The sequence below is a fragment of the Camelina sativa genome, chromosome 3, assembly GCF_030686135.1.
Source record: "Camelina sativa cultivar CO46 ecotype springtype chromosome 3, ASM3068613v1".
Taxonomy (NCBI): Eukaryota; Viridiplantae; Streptophyta; class Magnoliopsida; order Brassicales; family Brassicaceae; genus Camelina; species Camelina sativa.
Genome location: NC_141882.1, coordinates 27,583,761 through 27,600,081, shown reverse-complemented (window position 1 = coordinate 27,600,081; position 16,321 = coordinate 27,583,761). Strand labels below are relative to the sequence as shown.

The window sequence follows — 16,321 nt, the reverse complement described above, 5'->3', positions numbered from 1 at the left end:
TTGTGATATAGAAACTGAATAGTGAATACAAACAAACAAAAGTGAAAACTTGAAAAAAAGAGAAAGAGAGGCGTCTATAATTTGTAGATCGTGCCTACTTAGAAAAGTCTATTTCACACTGAATATTAAAACAATAACGCAATAATTGCTCTTCTTTCACTTTCTACATCTTTCTTCTTCTTCTTCATCCTTCTCCGTTGCAAAGCTCAAGAAAACACAATCCAAGTGGGTTTTTGCAAGCGCAAATTTCAAGAAGAAGAAAAACAGAGAAAAGCTTTCTCCTTCTTTTTGACCTTTCTCCATTCCCCTGAATTAAAGGTTAACATAGCCTCAATTTCGTCTTTTACTTATAACGAGAACCCTTTATCAAAAAAGATCTTTACTTTATCCTTATTCTTATCTGCAAAATTCGTTCTTGTTCCTTAGATTATGGTTTTTTTTTTTGTTCCTCGAGAAAGTTGATTGCTTTCTTGGAATCCATGTATGGCCCTTTCTCTCTTTCTTGTTTTTTTTTATAAAGGAAGCGTCGGCGTTAAATTGTTTTAGTAACTTAGTGAATTGATTAAGCAAATCTTGACCATAATCAAGTTTGTAGCTTTTTTTCTTTGCTTGAGATCAGGTAAAAGACCAAATTTCTCTTTATTTTGTTGTTTGAGGTGTTCTTGAGCTTTGTTTCAATGGCATATTTGATTGCAGCATTTTAAAGTTCTATGATTCGCCAGAGATTTGATTTGACCCACTTAGTAAATTCTGTTTTCTGTGTTTATATTAGTGTCTTTTTGTTAGTTACCTAGAGAATATAAACCAAACTCCAAAAGGTTTGTTTGTTTTATTTAATTATGGATGATTCCAAATGAAACCTGTTGTCTTTTATTGTTTGTTTGCAGATCTTGTTATGGAGTCTCCACAATCTGAGGCATCAATCGTCAACGGTAGTATCCATTTGAATGACAGTGGTGATACCAGAACAAAGAAACCGGTCCTGTTGTCTAGTTCAGACAGTTTCGTTGGTGTGCTTGAGGTTTTTGTTCACCAAGCTAGGGACATCCAGAACATCTGTATCTATCATAAGCAAGATGTGTATGCTAAGCTTTCTCTCACAAGCGATCCCAAGACCTCCTTGTCCACCAAGATCATCAATGGTGGAGGGAGAAACCCTGTTTTCGATGATACCATTCAGTTCGATGTGAAAAATCTGGATTGTTCGCTTAAGTGCGAGATATATATGATGAGCCGCGTGAAGAATTATCTTGAGGATCAGTTACTTGGATTCACTCTTGTACCTTTGTCTGAAGTGATTGTGAGGAATGGGAAGCTGGAGAAAGAGTTCTCTCTTTCGTCAACCGATTTGTATCACTCTCCTGCAGGATTTGTCGAGTTGTCTCTGTCGTATGCAGGAGATTTGCCCGAGGTAATGCACATTCCTGCGGTTCCAACAGCTGATGAGACCGAGTTGGCTCCTATCGAGTTTGATGAAAATGAGTTTTTGGATCCAAAGATTGTCTGTGAAAACAATCAAATGGTGTCCACGTACTTTTCTACTACTTGTTCTGATTCTGATGATTTTGCAAGCTCTGAAACCGGCTTTCTGGAAGTAAACAGCATCCAGTCTGCAGTTGTTGACACTGTTAAAGAAGCTGCCCCAGCGAATACTGTCTCAACAAATGAAATATCTTCTCCCTCAGCTGCAGTTAGCTCTGGTTCCTCGGGAACTCATGATGATTCAAAGCAATCAAGCGAAGGAAACAACTCAGGTTCAGTTAAAGAAGCCACAAAGGCAACAGATATCATGGAGAATGGTGATTTGGATAAGACGGATGATGAAGAAGTTGTGAAACCGGTCCTGACAGTGAACATTGAACCAGAGCAACAGGTGGTGCAGCAAGATATTGTTGACATGTACACGAAAAGCTTGCAGCAATTCACTGAATCACTGGCTAAGATGAAACTCCCTTTGGACATCGACAGCCCGACCCAGTCAGAGAACTCAAGCTCCTCTCAGCAGACGCCAAAGAGTGCTAGTTCCCGTGTTTTCTATGGGAGTAGAGCCTTCTTCTGAAAAAAGCTCCGTAATCATCTCAAGTTTGGCATCAGAAGTAGCAAGTAGTGAAAATGTAATAAGTTAAAAGTAGACTATCCAAAATGTGTAACTATCTTCCTTTGATGCCTATAGCTTTCCTTTGATGCCTATAGCTTTTCTTGTTGTCTGCAACGTTTCTAATTTAGTATTACAGTTTCCCTACTCGTCCCTTCTCATATAACAAATGCCTCGGACTGCATAGACAACCGGTTTCCGTTTGAAGAAGAAAAAGTACAAAGACAGCAAGTTTCATACCAATTTCAGACATATGACTATAACATCAACATGAAATATCAAATTCAACCATCAACTAAGGATCTCTAGATTACCCATTATCAAATAAAATCAAAACTAAGGATTTCTAGATTCAAAGCTAGCTAACGGGTTAATTCGAGCAACAGGAGTGCATTTAAGTGGGTGGGCCATTCTCAGAGTCATTTCTCCAGTCTCCTCCATGTTAACCATATCTCCATTAATTCTCCAGTCAAAACATTGTACCATTGTTCCAATGGCTACTCCAATAAAGATATAGCCCAAGTTTGTTCCGGGACATCCTCTTCTTCCACTCCCAAAAGGAAGGTAGTTCAAAGCTAACTGTTCTCTCTCATCTTCTTTCCTCTTTGGGGGAACCATGAACCTCTCGGGCTGAAACTCGTCTGGATATTCCCATGAATCCGGATCTCTCATCACCGCATAAGCGTTTATTATCATTGTTGTGTTCTGCGCTATGTAAAACCCTCCGATCTTGCATCCCTCTGTTGCATTCCTCACCAAGATTGGCGTATGCGGGTGTAGTCTTAGCCCTTCTTTCACCACAGCCTGCAAATACGGCAGGTTTAAGAGATCTGTTTCTTGAATCAACCTTGTTTTCCCGACAACAGTTTCTATCTCTTCTCTCAATCTTTTAAGAATCTCGGGATTGTTGATGAGTTCCGCCATTATCCACTGTGTTGTATGTGCTGAAGTATCAGTGCCTCCAATGAAAAGCTCCTACAACCACGTGCACAATGTTAAAGATAAAGTCTTTGCATGATCCTTACGCGGCAGCCATGGAAGACCATAAAATAAATTTCAAGATATTACCACAAAGAGCGCTTTGATTTGGTTCCTGGTAATCTTAAACTCTGCATTGTCGTCTGCACAAACTTCCAACAAAACATCCATCATGTCTCTATCCTCTTTCTTGTTCGGATTCTCTTCGTGTTCTTTAATAATCTTCTCCAGCAATTCATCGTACCTCTGCGAGACCTCCATGATTTCCTTCTCAAACAGAGAGATCCCAAGCTTCTTGAGACCTCGACCAACCGTGCTAGCTATAAGGAACTTCTTCACCAAACTAAGTGATTTGGTCACCAAGCCTCTGACTTGCTCTGCTTCACCGTTCTCCTCTGAGCACCTCCTCCCCATTATCATTCTGCAAATGTTGTTATTTGTTAGCTTCATCATCTCTATACCAACATCAACAGTCTCATTCTTTGCTGCCTTATCGAACAACATAGCACAGAAAGTCTTGAGTTCTTTCCCACGGATGAGCCGTGTCTGCTCCAGGGAATGAGACCCGAGAAGCTTTGTGACTAAGAGCTTCTTCATAAATCTCCAGTAATCTCCATAAGGAGCTGAGACAAAGCCAAAGGAACCAAAAAGTATTGATTTTTCCATTATAGGAACCGTGCGATCACGAGTAACAAAGTTCAGGTCGTGGGTTCTGAAGATTTCAGAGGCCATGGAGCCCGACGAGACTAGAACGATTGGGATATGGAAGGCGCGGAGGTGAAGGAGGGGACAATACTGGGAGGAGATTTTCTGAAAGGATTTGTGACACGGAACAGAGAGGAGAAGGTGAAGATGACCTATGACTGGTAGAGACGGTGGGCTTGGAGGTAGACCACAGTCTTGGAGTTGTGGATCTTTTGATTTATTGAAGAAGAGAGCAGAGAGACAGAAGAGTGAGAAGAGCCATAGGAGGATGAAAATGAAGCAGAGCTGAAAGTCAACGGTGATTGCTGTCATTGTTGTCCAAAACCTGCAGAGAGGGTCAGATGAAGCAGAATGGTTTTATTTTATATATACCCTTTCTCTCAGATCTTTCCTTGAGATCCTTTGTAAGATTAAGATATCTAAATAGTTTAATATTTAAGGGACGTTTGACAAGGAGACAAAACAGGCTCCACAAGATATATTTATATATATAACATGTGAAAATAGGTTAAAGAGTTTCTTGAGAAAGAAAAAATCTTTGATAACCAACACAAAAACACTTAATAACTACCAATCCATAACATCTTCGATAAGTCCTTAATCTGAGCTTGAGCTTCAGCTCGAGATTGATAAGGAAGCTCACATCAGCTGAGAAAAGGCTACTGCAATCTGTGAACCAATAAGGGCATTGTTTTTCACAAGCGCAATGTCTGGAAATTGAGTCAAGGAATTCAAGACTTACAATCTTGAGACAATGCTGCATGTAAGGGTTTGGGATTTTCGATACTGATATAAATTTCTGAAACTACTTAAAGTAATTAGACAGCAAAAGATTGGTTGAGTGTTAAAGATTAAGGGAACTTATAGACAAAGGATACTTGCGGCAAGTGAAGTGCCTCCAGTTAATTCATTAACCCGTGCAAGTAAGAACGGAGTTTCTGCATTTCCAGTAACATTTTGTTCCCTGGAAATCACCAAATTCAGATTTAAGACGATAAAATTAGAAAAAGAAGCAAACCCCTTGAAGTTTTCTGATGCAGCATGTATAAAAGATATTAATTTCTTTAAAAGACCTTGCTTCAGTAAGAGCACGCTGTGTTGCTGATTCGATAAGATTTCCGGCGGCTGAATGCTGTTTCGGAATTGGAACAGCAAATAGAATCCCTGCCTGACGGTTCAGCTTCATGTTTGCATCTGGAAAAAGCGGTTTTCTCAATGTGACAAGGGCTCAAAAGTCAAAACGCATAAATACTCTAAAAAGGAAATTTGGAGACTAAGACTACACTTGCCTATTACTCGAGCACAGTCTTCAGGGCTATCTACACGGGAAGGTGCCTACAGAAGTTAATATACCCACGTCACAAACTAAATGTCTAAAATTCAGCAAGTGATTAATTTTAGTGGTACAAATTTTCACCTTACACCCGCTTTTTTCTGTGAAAAATGCTGGAAACTCATCGCTCTTATATGCAGCAACAAACACCTCTTGAGTTTCCTGCATTGTCGACGAATAGCTCTTGTGAAAAACTAAACTCTTAACTGTTGACTATTAAATATACCTCGACCACGGATTACATACCAAATATTCAAGAGTCTTTGGAATATCAAGTATTGATTTAACGCCTGCTGATATCACTGCTATAGGGGTTCTTCCAAGTGCAGTAAGATCAGATGATATATCCATAGCTGCATAACAAACACAATATAGCAGAGCACATATTGGCTTCAAAAGTACTCAAACACCATCATCTCAACAGATTTTCTAACCGTGTAACTACAAAAATTGAAATAGAAGTACAAAATGGGTATGAAGCTTACTATGGTTAGCATGCCTATGCACACCTCCTATCCCGCCCGTCACAAAAACTTGGATGCCAACCTGTACAACCAAAAATTCCTCTGAAATGCAATGAATGATCCCAAAACTACCATAGAGAGATCCTCAAAGGAATAAATCCAATTACCATAGAAGCGAAGAACAACGTTGCAGAGACTGTAGTTGCACCGTTTCCTCTTGTAGCCACCTGACGGAAAACATTTAGGCATTATGGAAGAACAAAACAGTCCATGCATAGATTGACAGAGATGCGGAAAAGTATATGACGTGTTTGTCTATATATAAAAGCTAGTTTATAGTGCAGTAGGTTGAATAAACTGATGCAATTTGGTATTCTGAACTGATATAGGATAGTTTTATTGTTTTCCGCTTGTACTGATGAATATAATGATGGTGCAGATAGTAAAATAAAAAGTCACCAGAAGTGACTCACAACATGTGGTATGTCTCTGCCTGCTGTCTTTTGGACACTTTTTCCTAGAGATGCAAGACGTTCTAATTCTTCTTCGTTCAGACCTGTTAATTACATAATGGCATCTATAAGGAAAAGAAAAAACCTACAAGAATCAAAAGAAACTACTGTTTTTTTGATCCTTAACGAAAAGAGATCTATATTCGTGATCTAAGATCTTGAAACCAACATTGGGTTGCAGGATATGTAAACTGCCAAAGGTGTTCTGAACACCGCTAAAGTTGACTAGGAGATTAGTGTTACCAGGTTCGATACTTCCAAAGCTTAGACAGTCAAACATTGTTATCAACTCACCTATGCAAGGTACTCCATTCAGGATAGCTATAGTTGCAGGGATAGCTCCATTTTCTCTCACAATTGACTCCACCTCTTTTGCTGTTTGCAGATTTTGAGGGTAAGGCATCCCTAAAAAATTGACAGGTAAAGAAAGATACACAACTGAAATCAGACCAAGATCCAAGAATATAGGCTTATGTTTTGAAACTAACTTTAATTAGATTCAAAAGAATGGAATTCAAACAAGTCTTGGATTATTGGTAGAACTAGGAAAGAGCAAACAACCATGGGAGATTATGGTTGACTCAAGCGCGACCACAGCGCGCCCATTGGATAAGGCTTCAGATACTTGTGGAGATATCTTGACCAGACTCCTGAGCTGCTTCAAAACCATTTGTAAGAGAAAGCAAATTAAGAATTGGAAAAAGCCTAGAAACAGTGGAAAATTCAAAAGAGAGCTGGATCTTTTTACACAGAAACCTTGGTGTTTGCCTCAAGAGGTGAAAGATGATTCTGGAGATTCGAGATTCTAGATTGAGCAGAAGACTTCATTTCTCCCTGAAAGATGTAGTTTTTGAAAGCCAATTGAATTGCTCAGGAAAAAAACACTCAAAACAAGATCCTAATGATCAGAAATGACAAAACTTTCGGGTCAAATGTTCAGAAGAAGCATGGGAAATTCTGAAATTAAAGTAACAATGAACTTAGGAACCAAAGAGCTAATCTTGATACAACAAAAAGGCGCCTTTTTTGTGTTCTTGTCTAATTCTTACAGTCAAACAATTGAAAATAACGAACAAAAAGAAGAACTCTTCAAGTTGAAAAATTACCCACGCAAATCAGTTCTGCTGCTCACCAAGGATATATAGCTTTGCAAAGTATGAGAAAATATATATATATATATATGTATAGGCAGGCACGAACTGAAAGATTTGTCTCTATCTTCACTCTTCAGGTATCTTTGAGAGATACACACAACGGAGGAACTAAAGTCCGATGTTGACGAAACAAGTCGGGTGAACCGGGTTTGAAGAAGCGATTTGGTTAAATACATCGGCTACCAGATATAAGAATCTCAAACCGGTCCGGTTTATAATTGAACTGAGAGCAAAGAAAGAAGAGATCTCTCTCTCTCTCTCTCTCTCTCTCTAATTGAACCAACTGAGTGTTTGGGTCCGTTGGCCACATACGATACGATCTCAGTCGCCGACAGTCATCGCCACCGCTTGGTGTTGCGTTCTTTCTCTCTCCTTCATACATACTCGTAAGCTTCTTCAGTTTTTCACTCTTTAAACAATCGGAAATCCCTAATTGTTCCCGATTGATCTAATAGTTGCGTCGAATCGATCGCTGTGACATATAGATAAACAGCTTAATTTCAGAGGCTATGTTCTGTACATTCGTGTTAATAAAAGTGTCCCTGATCGTCATCTGTTTTGCAGATCTTCACATTTCGAGTGATTTTGGTTTTCTCTCACATAAATTTTACAAGCCATGGATAAATCGAGTGCTTTAGAGTATATCAACCAGATGTTCCCAACAGGTGATTTTTGTAATTTTCTTCATGAAAACAGTATCAGAGGAATTATACGGTCTTAGAGTTGTTCATAATAAAATCACAAGTATTATGATGAACTATTGAATTTTTCTTGCTTCTGTAATCATGACCTTGTAGTTCAGCTGCTGATTGGTTTCTACATATATAAATGTGACTGTTTTTACCATGAGTTTCAAATGTGTGTGTTTTTTTTTTTTTTTTGACAGAGGCATCACTATCTGGCGTTGAGCCACTTATGCAAAAGATTCAGGGTGAGATTCGTCGGGTTGATGCTAGCATACTCTCTGCTGTTCGTCAACAGGTGAGCTTTTACTTTTTGCTACACTTACGCAATAGTTATACTCTAGGCTCATTTTTCTTCTGTGTTGAAAGAATAATATATGCTTCTCAATCTTATGATTGGGCTGGCAATTTTACCCCAGAGTAACTCGGGAACTAAAGCTAAAGAGGATCTTGCTGATGCTACACGTGCTGTGGAGGTTAGTTTCTCATTGTTCGATATGTAGTGTTTGCGTTCTATCTATATATCAGTTCTCTTTCAGTTCATTCGTAAGAGAAGTTTGATCTTATTTTCTATTTAACACAGGAACTCTCTCATAAGATACAAGAGATAAAATCCAAAGCTGAGCAAAGTGAAGCAATGGTTCAAGAAATATGCCGTGACATTAAGAAGTTAGATTTTGCAAAGAAGAACATAACCACCACAATCACTGCTCTTCATCGCCTCACAATGTTAGGTTAGTTAGTAATAATTCACTCTGTTAATTAGTTCATTCGCTTTACCATATCTGGTCATGGTATCCTGAAATCAGAACAATAACCCAAGTGTAGTGAATATAATCAAAACAGGGCTTATATAATTAGGGGTTCCAAGGTAGGCAACATCAGATAAGTGACATGATGTTGCTGGATAACCTATTTTGTGGATTTCTGTCATCTTTATATGGTAAACCAAGATAATGCCATGTGCATAGCTTAAGTTGATCAAGTGCACACTATTCATTAGCTCATCAATGAAATTCGCTACCATGCTATGGCAGTCTCTGCTGTGGAACAGCTTCAGGTGATGGCGTCAAAAAGACAATACAAAGAGGCAGCTGCACAGCTGGAGGTACTTTTTGCAATTCAACAATCTTTTGCTTTTATTGGTTCAGTTAGGTTGTAGTACATTTGCTTTGGCTTTATGTTCACAGTGGGAGCTCTTTGTCATTATTTAGCGTTAGGCTACCTAGTTGGATGTACTAGAAGACGATTCTTTGTATTTTCTGATTATACTCTTAAGATTCTAATTCTATAATATATTATAGGCCGTAAACCAGTTAAATAATCACTTCGAAGCATACAGGGATGTTCCTAAAATCACGGAGCTCAGAGAAAAGCTTAATAATATAAAGCAAATCCTGAAGTCCCATGTATTTTCTGATTTTTCCAGGTAATGCCTTTAGTGATTTGATCATATTTTACATACAAAAATAAGTCAGTGGCCAGCCAAAAGAGGTCCGCTGTAATGCTAGTGATTGATGCTCTTGCTTAATTCCTTTAACGTCAGTCTCGGTAAGATTACAGCTCGAATGGGTTTTTTTCCCTATAGAATTTAGGTGTATCAGGTGATGAATTTTGCTCTTTTAGTGTCAAAATTGTGGTTTCGTGCTTGTTGGCTCCTCTGTTGCTAATATAGTGTCTGCATACTGATTAAGCTTATTTGCTGCTTCATCTTCGCCGAAAACCAAAATTTGTTTTGAGATGCTTATCTAGCATTTTTTTTCACTTTTAGCATCTTCCACAGTCCCTCCCCGTCTTATCTGTTAGATGCCGAAAACCTACATTTACCAAAAATATCTACTGTTGTCATCTCAGTTTAGGCACTGGGAAAGAGACAGAGGACACAAATTTGCTACAGCAGCTATCTGATTCTTGCTTGGTTGTTGATGCTCTGGAGCCATCTGTGAGGGAAGAGTTGGTAAACAACTTTTGCAGCAGGGAGCTCACCTCATATGAACAAATTTTTGAAGGAGCTGGTATGTTGTACTTAATTCTCTACATATTACTGGCACTGAAACTCTGAAAGTGCATGTTTATTTTATCTTTATTTATTTAATTTCTAAGAGGTTTATTTGTTTGCAGAATTGGCAAAGTTGGATAAAACAGAGCGGAGATATGCTTGGATTAAGCGTCGAATCCGAACAAATGAAGAAATTTGGAAGATTTTTCCTGCTTCTTGGCATGTGCCTTATAGATTATGCATCCAGTTCTGCAAACAAACAAGGTACTACCTCTAGCGTTGGCGATGAACATTTTTTCCTATCTTTTCTTCTTAGAGTCCTCAAAAACTTCGGGACTGGGCTACATAACACCCCTACTCTTCTGAACTTGATAACTAGATAATTGTCCCACACTTTATTGTTAGGACATAACACTCCTACCTGGCGCTGGAATAGTATAAAATTTGAGAAGGAAGAAAAATTTTTATGTGCAAAAACTTAAATTTGTTAATAGTGAATATTTTAAAAGAACAACATTTTAAAAGCTTTTATAAACTGTAATTTTTTGGGAATGGGTCATATTTTTGGAGATCACAAGAAATGCATGGTATATAATATCTACTTTTTAAAAGCATGGTTTTTGTTGAATCAAACAAGAAAGTTAAATGAAATTTGTTTCATTTTGATGTAAGGGAAAAAATCTTAGATGAGTAAATAGTTTAGGAAGTAAAGGTTAGTTTTATTAGTGCCGAATCTTTGTTGTTCATTTTTAATTTCTGTGTCAAGGTAAGAGGATACCCTTTTTTTAGTTTGTATTTTTGGTTGGTTTGTAGTCACTTTGCTATGAAAGATTAAGTCGCAGTGGTAACTGTGCTAATCTTAATTTAACAATAATATGCAACCTTCTCACCTAACTGTCCTGTTTTCCCAACAATTTTTCAGGAAGCAAGTAGAATATATTCTGGTCAATATGAAAGAGAAGCCGGTTGTAGCGATATTGCTTCTGGTCGGGCATACTCTCTTAGATCAATCATTGCATATGCAAGCTTTGCTTACATACATATTTCATTACATTGATCAGATGGACATAGGGGCGTTGTTTTAATTTTAGATATTCCTCTGAAAGACATATAAAATGATTATGAATTATCTTACCCTGTTCCTCCTTTTCACTATCATAAAATCCTGTTATGTTGAATATCTTGTGGGATGTTTCAGCTCCTCTATTAAAGTTTGATGTCTTTGAATTGTTAGGCACTACAAAGGACAGTCGAGTTCGAAAAAGAACTTGAAAAGAAATTTGGTGGTGGTGTTCCTACTAAAGATATTGAAGATGACATTGAAGAAATTGGTACATGGGAAGATAATAGTCAGAATATATCCAAAATCCGCAAGAAATATGAAAAGAAGTTTGCTGCTAATCAAGAATCCGAGGAGAATGTATATTCTTTTTCTTATTCTATATTATGGAACACACTCTAGTAATTGTATATATCGTTTACCCTTTTTATTGTGATAATGTTTTCAACAGGAAAAGACCGGAAACAAAGACTTATCTGTTACTGGCGCTGGGGTATATTCCCTACCTCCTGATTTTTTTGGTTGATGTCTTATGTATAGTAATTCTGGAATCCCTTAGAGAGAAAGTGGTAGTTGCTTCACTCTTAACAGTTTATAGGCATAATATTACATTTCTAAAAGATAGTAATAATATCTTGCATGGCATCCCCATTTAAGGGTCAACTGAGATTCTTAGACTTTCATCATCCCGCTTGACGTTACATACCTGGAAACTGAAATGATATGTAATCTACTTGTGCCATTCTATCATTTATAGTGTTTATTTACTCACTAGTTACTTGAATTCGCAGTTTAACTTCCGTGGAATGATCTCTTCCTGCTTTGAACCTCATTTAACTCCATATATTGAGTTGGAAGAGAAGACACTTATGGATGACCTGGAGAAAATCGTTCAGGTAATATAATATTTTTCGCTTCACGAGATTATTTTGTTCCAACGTTTGTGAAGTTATCTTAGTGTTGTATTCGTTCTGTCAGGAGGAAACATGGGATATTGAGGATGGAAGTCAAAATAATGTTTTATCTAGCAGCACACAGGTGAGCACCTAGGCAAGTTTCTTGTAGAAGGGTAAATAGTTTTAACGTTTTACAGATATTTACATCCTTATTCAGTGGATTGAATGATTAAGACATCCACTAGGTATTAATTGGCAGGGGTAATTGGCTTCTTTATATAGGTGTGTAGAATAACTCTCTACTTGATACATTGAAGCTATAACTTGGTCATACCCACTGAGCTGGATAGAAATTTGGATTATGTCCGTGTTGTATGTTGTAGTAGTAGAAAAAGTATTCGTGTTAGACCGGATATTATACTCAAGATGAATTTCAAAAAGTATTGTCCGTGCATAATGAACTATCAATGTCACTAAAAAACTAGCGAGAACTTAATAACATTCATATACAAGCTATATCTGTCACGTTATAGCTTATCGTTGGTAATCATTTGAAATGCCTTGTTTGCAGCTATTTTCCAATATAAAGAAGAGCTTGAAACGTTGTAATACTCTCAGTACGAACCAGACTTTATTCAATTTGTTCAAGGTACATTTTTCATATGCTTGATATGGGCTTTCAATATATGTATCATAGAATTGTACTGGTAAGTCGAGCAATGTCTTAGTCTAAGAACCAGCTTTGTTTGGGGGTTTTAGAATTTTATTTGGAGAAACCTTTTTAGTTGACTCAGCTTTTCTAGCCACCTAGGTTCCTACAAGGGTTGGGCATACACATGCTGTCTTTAATGATGTTTGCAGGCCAATTTAAATGTTCTACTTCACGGTCTTAGATAAGGTGGTTGGAGATTTGAGTTTATTTTTTTGAAATGGTCTCCTCTCTACAGGTCTTTCAACGAGTTCTGAAGGCCTATGCTACAAAGCTATTTGGTAAGCTCCCAAAAGGAGGCACTGGTATCGTTGCCGCAGCCACAGGCATGGATGGACAGATAAAGGTGGGCCTTCTTCCTGTTTCCTATGTGTGCTTTTTGATGTAGTTTTTACCTATTTATTTCCTCTGTGCAGGTCTCGGAGAGAGATGAAAAGGTGATATGCTACATAGTTAATTCTGCTGAGTATTGCCACAAAACAGTAAGCTTGTTCTTCCCTATTATTCTGTTTTCTTGCCTTTCTCACATTTGGCACCCTCAGCATGCAGCATATATGTTGATACCGTGTGTATCCTGTTGCGACGGGTCAATGGGGTTGTATCATATGTACCTAATCTTCTTTTGAGGATAGTCATAGAAAAACCAGTTTTGACATTGTTAATCTTTGCATCAAGTTCCAAGAAACTTCCATGGGTCTAGTTACTTTCTCAATGTGTTTGTGATGTGATCTTCCTCCAAAGCATTTTAAGCAATGAACTTCATATCTTACACCTCCAAATTTCTTGGTTTTACCAAATCCAGCGTAGTTGTGAAAGGTTTTTGCAATTTTTCTTATATAATTGTGTCACACATGTGGTACTTCTTCAAATATAGTATCTGTTGCTTCAGTATTAAACAATTTAATGCAAGCTGTTATGTTGTTCGGGGATACAAGATGTGTGTCGGTGTTTCACAAGGACTATTTACTATTTGTATTGCAGTCTGGTGAACTGGCAGAAAACGTCTCAGAAATTATTGACCCACATTATGCTGATGGTGTAGACATGTCAGAGGTCAAGGTATTGCTCACATGAAGGAGTTAATAGTTTTCCCTATTTAGGATTGTTCTTACGCTGTGCTGCTGTGTAGGATGAATTTTCAGCTGTCATAACGAAAGCATTGGTAACACTGGTCCTTGGACTTGAGACTAAATTTGACACAGAAATGGCAGCGATGACACGTGTTCTATGGAGCACACTCGAGAGCGTGGGTGACCAGTCTTTGTAAGATCTAACTGGGGTGTTAATAGCTTATATTGTTTTTGATGCCCATATGACCAAGCGGTAACGACATGCATTTGCATCTTCGTATAGGTACGTGAATGGAATAAATACAATCCTTAGCAGCAGCATTCCTGTCCTCGGGAAACTTCTAACACCAGTTTACTTCCAGTTTTTCCTCGACAAGGTAATTATAAAGAGTGTGTACGATTTGAGTGCCTTCATGATCTGATGGTTGTGGTCTTGTGCAAATTTGGACCCGCATGAAATGGGGTCAAGCCTTGAGCAGGTCCTTACAAAATTTTCATGCTACTCTGTATAACTTTGTGCAGCTGGCATCATCCCTAGGACCACGGTTCTATGCTAATATTTTCAGATGCAAGCAACTATCCGAAACTGGAGCTCAACAGGTTAGCTTGAATGGTCTATGTTTCTTGGATACCTCTGATTCTCTCTGTTGTGATTTCTCTAACAGTCAACTAGTGAATTGCCTAGAATGATATCAGTGTGAAGAAATTTTTTTTACCAAGTTTATGTGTATCGAATGACTAGAGCCAAACTCAGTCTGGTTATATCGCCTTATCGTTCACACTTTTTTCTTTTGTCGATGTTTAGTAATTTCCTGAACTTGTACTAGTATGATCGGAGTGTTCATGCGATGTTATGTTTCTGAGCCCTTAGTTTTTAGTTTGTTTTAGAGTTCGAATATGAATTATCTTTTGGTTTCACAGATGTTACTAGATACGCAAGCCGTGAAGACGATTCTGCTAGAGATTCCTTCCCTTGCCAGACAGGTTAGCTCATCACTACCAATTTATGTCATTTCTGTTATCTCAGTGTGACTTATTACTGGGTATCTTCTGCGCAAAAGTAGAATACCTGATGCCTAAAACCCTTTGGATATTCTTGTTTCGGTCATATATCCGGTATCAGAGAAAACGCATATAGCACTTTAGTCTGTAAATCCGAAACGGGTTACTTTTTTTAGTTTTGACATATCTTGTAATAATATCATTGCAGACTTCAACTGCAGCCAGCTATTCCAAATTTGTGAGCCGTGAAATGAGCAGAGCTGAAGCACTCCTTAAGGTCATACTATCCCCAATAGATTCAGTGGCAGACACTTATCGTGCACTGTTTCCGGAAGGAACACCCATGGAGTTTCAACGCATCTTGGAACTTAAGGTAATTTTGACTTGTCTTAACCCATTTCCTCATTCTAAAACGAACTGGCGTGAGACCCGAGTCTGGTTTCGCAACAGTATTCTAGAGCGACTGTTTAGATCGTGGGGCTAAGTATTGTTCTCTCCCAACAGCATTAGTTCTTTCTCTCTATATCACACTATAGGGGCCTTAAAAATACGCTGAAACTTGTTCTGGTGTTTGGTGCAGGGTCTGAAAAAAGCTGATCAGCAGAGTATACTTGATGATTTCAACAAGCATGGCCTAGGATTCACACAGCCGTCAGTTGCAGCGGCAATGCCACAACCTATGCCAAGCCCACCTGCACCCCCACTGGCAATCACTAATCCGGCTACAGCCGCTGGGTTCATAGCAAACAGTGAGGATGTGTTAACTAGAGCAGCTGCGCTTGGCAGAGGAGCTGCAAGCACTGGCTTCAAGAAGTTCATCGCTCTTACTGAAGCTGCCAAAGACCGCAAAGATGGACCTCTGAGGAGACTCTTCAACGCATGATTTAGTTCTTTTCGACCCTCTCTGTTTTTTGGTTTTTTTTCATTTTTGGTTCTTCTACTCAGAAGAACTTATCAGACCATTATGAGTCTGACAAATCAAACATTTAAATCCACAATATATCCATGTACACAAATTTCGCCATTCATCTTTTGCCTCTTGTTTATTATTTTGGCTACGATTTGTTTGAATTAGTTCATCAACCACCACAGGATTCATAATGACAAGAAAGCATGTTCTGCAGATAGTGAAACTCGAACTCTGTACCTCAGCAACATTAGATACACCCTTAACCAACTGAGCTAAAGAAAACTTAAGAAAATTTAGGGCGGAAATAGTACTTATCCGGCAAACGGCCGCAAGCACATGCTTGGCCTCAAGGCCGGCTCTGGGCACACCAGTTTGTAACTCATGATACCGCTTTTTGAGATCAGATCATTGCACAGCACTCCACAAAACCAGTTTATTTAAGTGATTCCACCGTTTAAGGGTGTTATAAAGAACCTATACAGCTACAGAGGGATACAAGAAAAGTTATGGAACATCACTTTTGGGTTCAACGCATATGATCAACATGCAAATCAATTCTTTCATACATAAAAACTGCTTCTCCCATTCTTCTAGCATCGCATCCAGCTTCTTCACCTCCTCTTCACTTTCGGGATCGGAAGAAGTGTCTTTCGTTGAGCAACTTTATCTCTTCCACTAAACCTCAGATCTGTTCTACTGTGGGTGGCTGGGTGCCTCATTGTAGCATTACAATATAACCGTGTCTTGAAAC

At 38.4% G+C, this 16,321-nt stretch overlaps 4 protein-coding genes across 12 annotated transcripts; 2 read left to right on the top strand and 2 right to left on the bottom strand.

The window, feature by feature from the left end:
* Nucleotides 1–52: 52 nt before the first annotated feature.
* Nucleotides 53–2,242, top strand: LOC104777983 (uncharacterized). 2 transcript variants are annotated; one of them, XM_010502322.3, is made up of 2 exons: nucleotides 53–318; nucleotides 888–2,242. In XM_010502322.3, the coding sequence occupies exon 2, from the start codon at nucleotides 896–898 to the stop codon at nucleotides 2,057–2,059; it is 1,164 nt and encodes a 387-aa protein (XP_010500624.2). In that variant the 5' UTR covers nucleotides 53–318; nucleotides 888–895; the 3' UTR covers nucleotides 2,060–2,242. The 2 variants fall into 2 exon arrangements, with proteins under 2 accessions (XP_010500624.2, XP_010500625.2); XM_010502323.3 differs by having other exon boundaries at nucleotides 224–619.
* A 16-nt stretch (nucleotides 2,243–2,258) lies between these two features.
* On the bottom strand, nucleotides 2,259–4,167 carry LOC104777982 (cytochrome P450 705A22-like). The gene is made up of 2 exons (XM_087506932.1): nucleotides 3,164–4,167; nucleotides 2,259–3,070 (listed from the first exon to the last, which is right to left on the bottom strand). Exons 1-2 carry the CDS (start codon nucleotides 4,088–4,090, stop codon nucleotides 2,432–2,434), a joined length of 1,566 nt encoding a protein of 521 aa, XP_087363058.1. The 5' UTR covers nucleotides 4,091–4,167; the 3' UTR covers nucleotides 2,259–2,431.
* A 65-nt stretch (nucleotides 4,168–4,232) lies between these two features.
* Nucleotides 4,233–7,381, bottom strand: LOC104775209 (pseudouridine-5'-phosphate glycosidase-like). Of its 6 annotated transcripts, none has more exons than XM_087506937.1 (13): nucleotides 7,194–7,381; nucleotides 6,844–6,921; nucleotides 6,649–6,742; nucleotides 6,382–6,492; nucleotides 6,049–6,131; nucleotides 5,743–5,802; nucleotides 5,597–5,657; nucleotides 5,358–5,464; nucleotides 5,196–5,273; nucleotides 5,068–5,113; nucleotides 4,852–4,972; nucleotides 4,657–4,742; nucleotides 4,233–4,488 (listed from the first exon to the last, which is right to left on the bottom strand). In XM_087506937.1, exons 2-13 carry the CDS (start codon nucleotides 6,913–6,915, stop codon nucleotides 4,418–4,420), a joined length of 990 nt encoding a protein of 329 aa, XP_087363063.1. In that variant the 5' UTR covers nucleotides 6,916–6,921; nucleotides 7,194–7,381; the 3' UTR covers nucleotides 4,233–4,417. The 6 variants fall into 6 exon arrangements, with proteins under 6 accessions (XP_087363063.1, XP_087363059.1, XP_087363060.1 ...); XM_087506933.1 differs by having other exon boundaries at nucleotides 6,649–6,745; nucleotides 7,220–7,357; XM_087506934.1 differs by having other exon boundaries at nucleotides 7,220–7,344.
* Nucleotides 7,382–7,443: 62 nt separating this feature from the next.
* On the top strand, nucleotides 7,444–15,684 carry LOC104777980 (vacuolar protein sorting-associated protein 53 A-like). 3 transcript variants are annotated; one of them, XM_087506929.1, is made up of 24 exons: nucleotides 7,444–7,627; nucleotides 7,806–7,906; nucleotides 8,128–8,222; nucleotides 8,344–8,400; nucleotides 8,508–8,658; nucleotides 8,962–9,032; nucleotides 9,229–9,353; nucleotides 9,779–9,939; nucleotides 10,046–10,187; nucleotides 10,846–10,909; nucleotides 11,158–11,343; nucleotides 11,435–11,476; nucleotides 11,775–11,879; nucleotides 11,962–12,021; nucleotides 12,451–12,528; nucleotides 12,827–12,934; nucleotides 13,005–13,070; nucleotides 13,570–13,647; nucleotides 13,718–13,851; nucleotides 13,942–14,035; nucleotides 14,181–14,258; nucleotides 14,580–14,642; nucleotides 14,869–15,033; nucleotides 15,241–15,684. In XM_087506929.1, the coding sequence occupies exons 2-24, from the start codon at nucleotides 7,858–7,860 to the stop codon at nucleotides 15,541–15,543; spliced, it is 2,475 nt and encodes an 824-aa protein (XP_087363055.1). In that variant the 5' UTR covers nucleotides 7,444–7,627; nucleotides 7,806–7,857; the 3' UTR covers nucleotides 15,544–15,684. The 3 variants fall into 3 exon arrangements, with proteins under 3 accessions (XP_087363055.1, XP_087363057.1, XP_087363056.1); XM_087506931.1 differs by lacking the exons at nucleotides 7,444–7,627; nucleotides 7,806–7,906; nucleotides 8,128–8,222; nucleotides 8,344–8,400 and adding an exon at nucleotides 8,771–8,867 and having other exon boundaries at nucleotides 8,518–8,658; XM_087506930.1 differs by lacking the exons at nucleotides 7,444–7,627; nucleotides 7,806–7,906; nucleotides 8,128–8,222; nucleotides 8,344–8,400 and adding an exon at nucleotides 8,753–8,867 and having other exon boundaries at nucleotides 8,521–8,658.
* Nucleotides 15,685–16,321: the final 637 nt, after the last annotated feature.

Excerpts from the sequence above, each read along its gene's own strand:
- LOC104775209 (XM_087506933.1), bottom strand. The coding sequence starts at position 6,915 with ATGAAGTCTTCTGCTCAATCTAGAATCTCGAATCTCCAGAATCATCTT. Across the intron at positions 5,274-5,357 it reads CAAAGACTCTTGAATATTTG|GAAACTCAAGAGGTGTTTGT; the intron begins GTATGTAATCCG and ends TCGACAATGCAG. Across the intron at positions 4,489-4,656 it reads AGGCACTTCACTTGCCGCAA|ACATTGCGCTTGTGAAAAAC; the intron begins GTATCCTTTGTC and ends CTCAATTTCCAG.
- LOC104777982 (XM_087506932.1), bottom strand. The coding sequence starts at position 4,090 with ATGACAGCAATCACCGTTGACTTTCAGCTCTGCTTCATTTTCATCCTC. Across the intron at positions 3,071-3,163 it reads AAATCAAAGCGCTCTTTGTG|GAGCTTTTCATTGGAGGCAC; the intron begins GTAATATCTTGA and ends ACGTGGTTGTAG.
- LOC104777983 (XM_010502322.3), top strand. The coding sequence starts at position 896 with ATGGAGTCTCCACAATCTGAGGCATCAATCGTCAACGGTAGTATCCAT.
- LOC104777980 (XM_087506929.1), top strand. The coding sequence starts at position 7,858 with ATGGATAAATCGAGTGCTTTAGAGTATATCAACCAGATGTTCCCAACA. Across the intron at positions 9,033-9,228 it reads AGGCAGCTGCACAGCTGGAG|GCCGTAAACCAGTTAAATAA; the intron begins GTACTTTTTGCA and ends AATATATTATAG. Across the intron at positions 9,940-10,045 it reads ACAAATTTTTGAAGGAGCTG|AATTGGCAAAGTTGGATAAA; the intron begins GTATGTTGTACT and ends ATTTGTTTGCAG.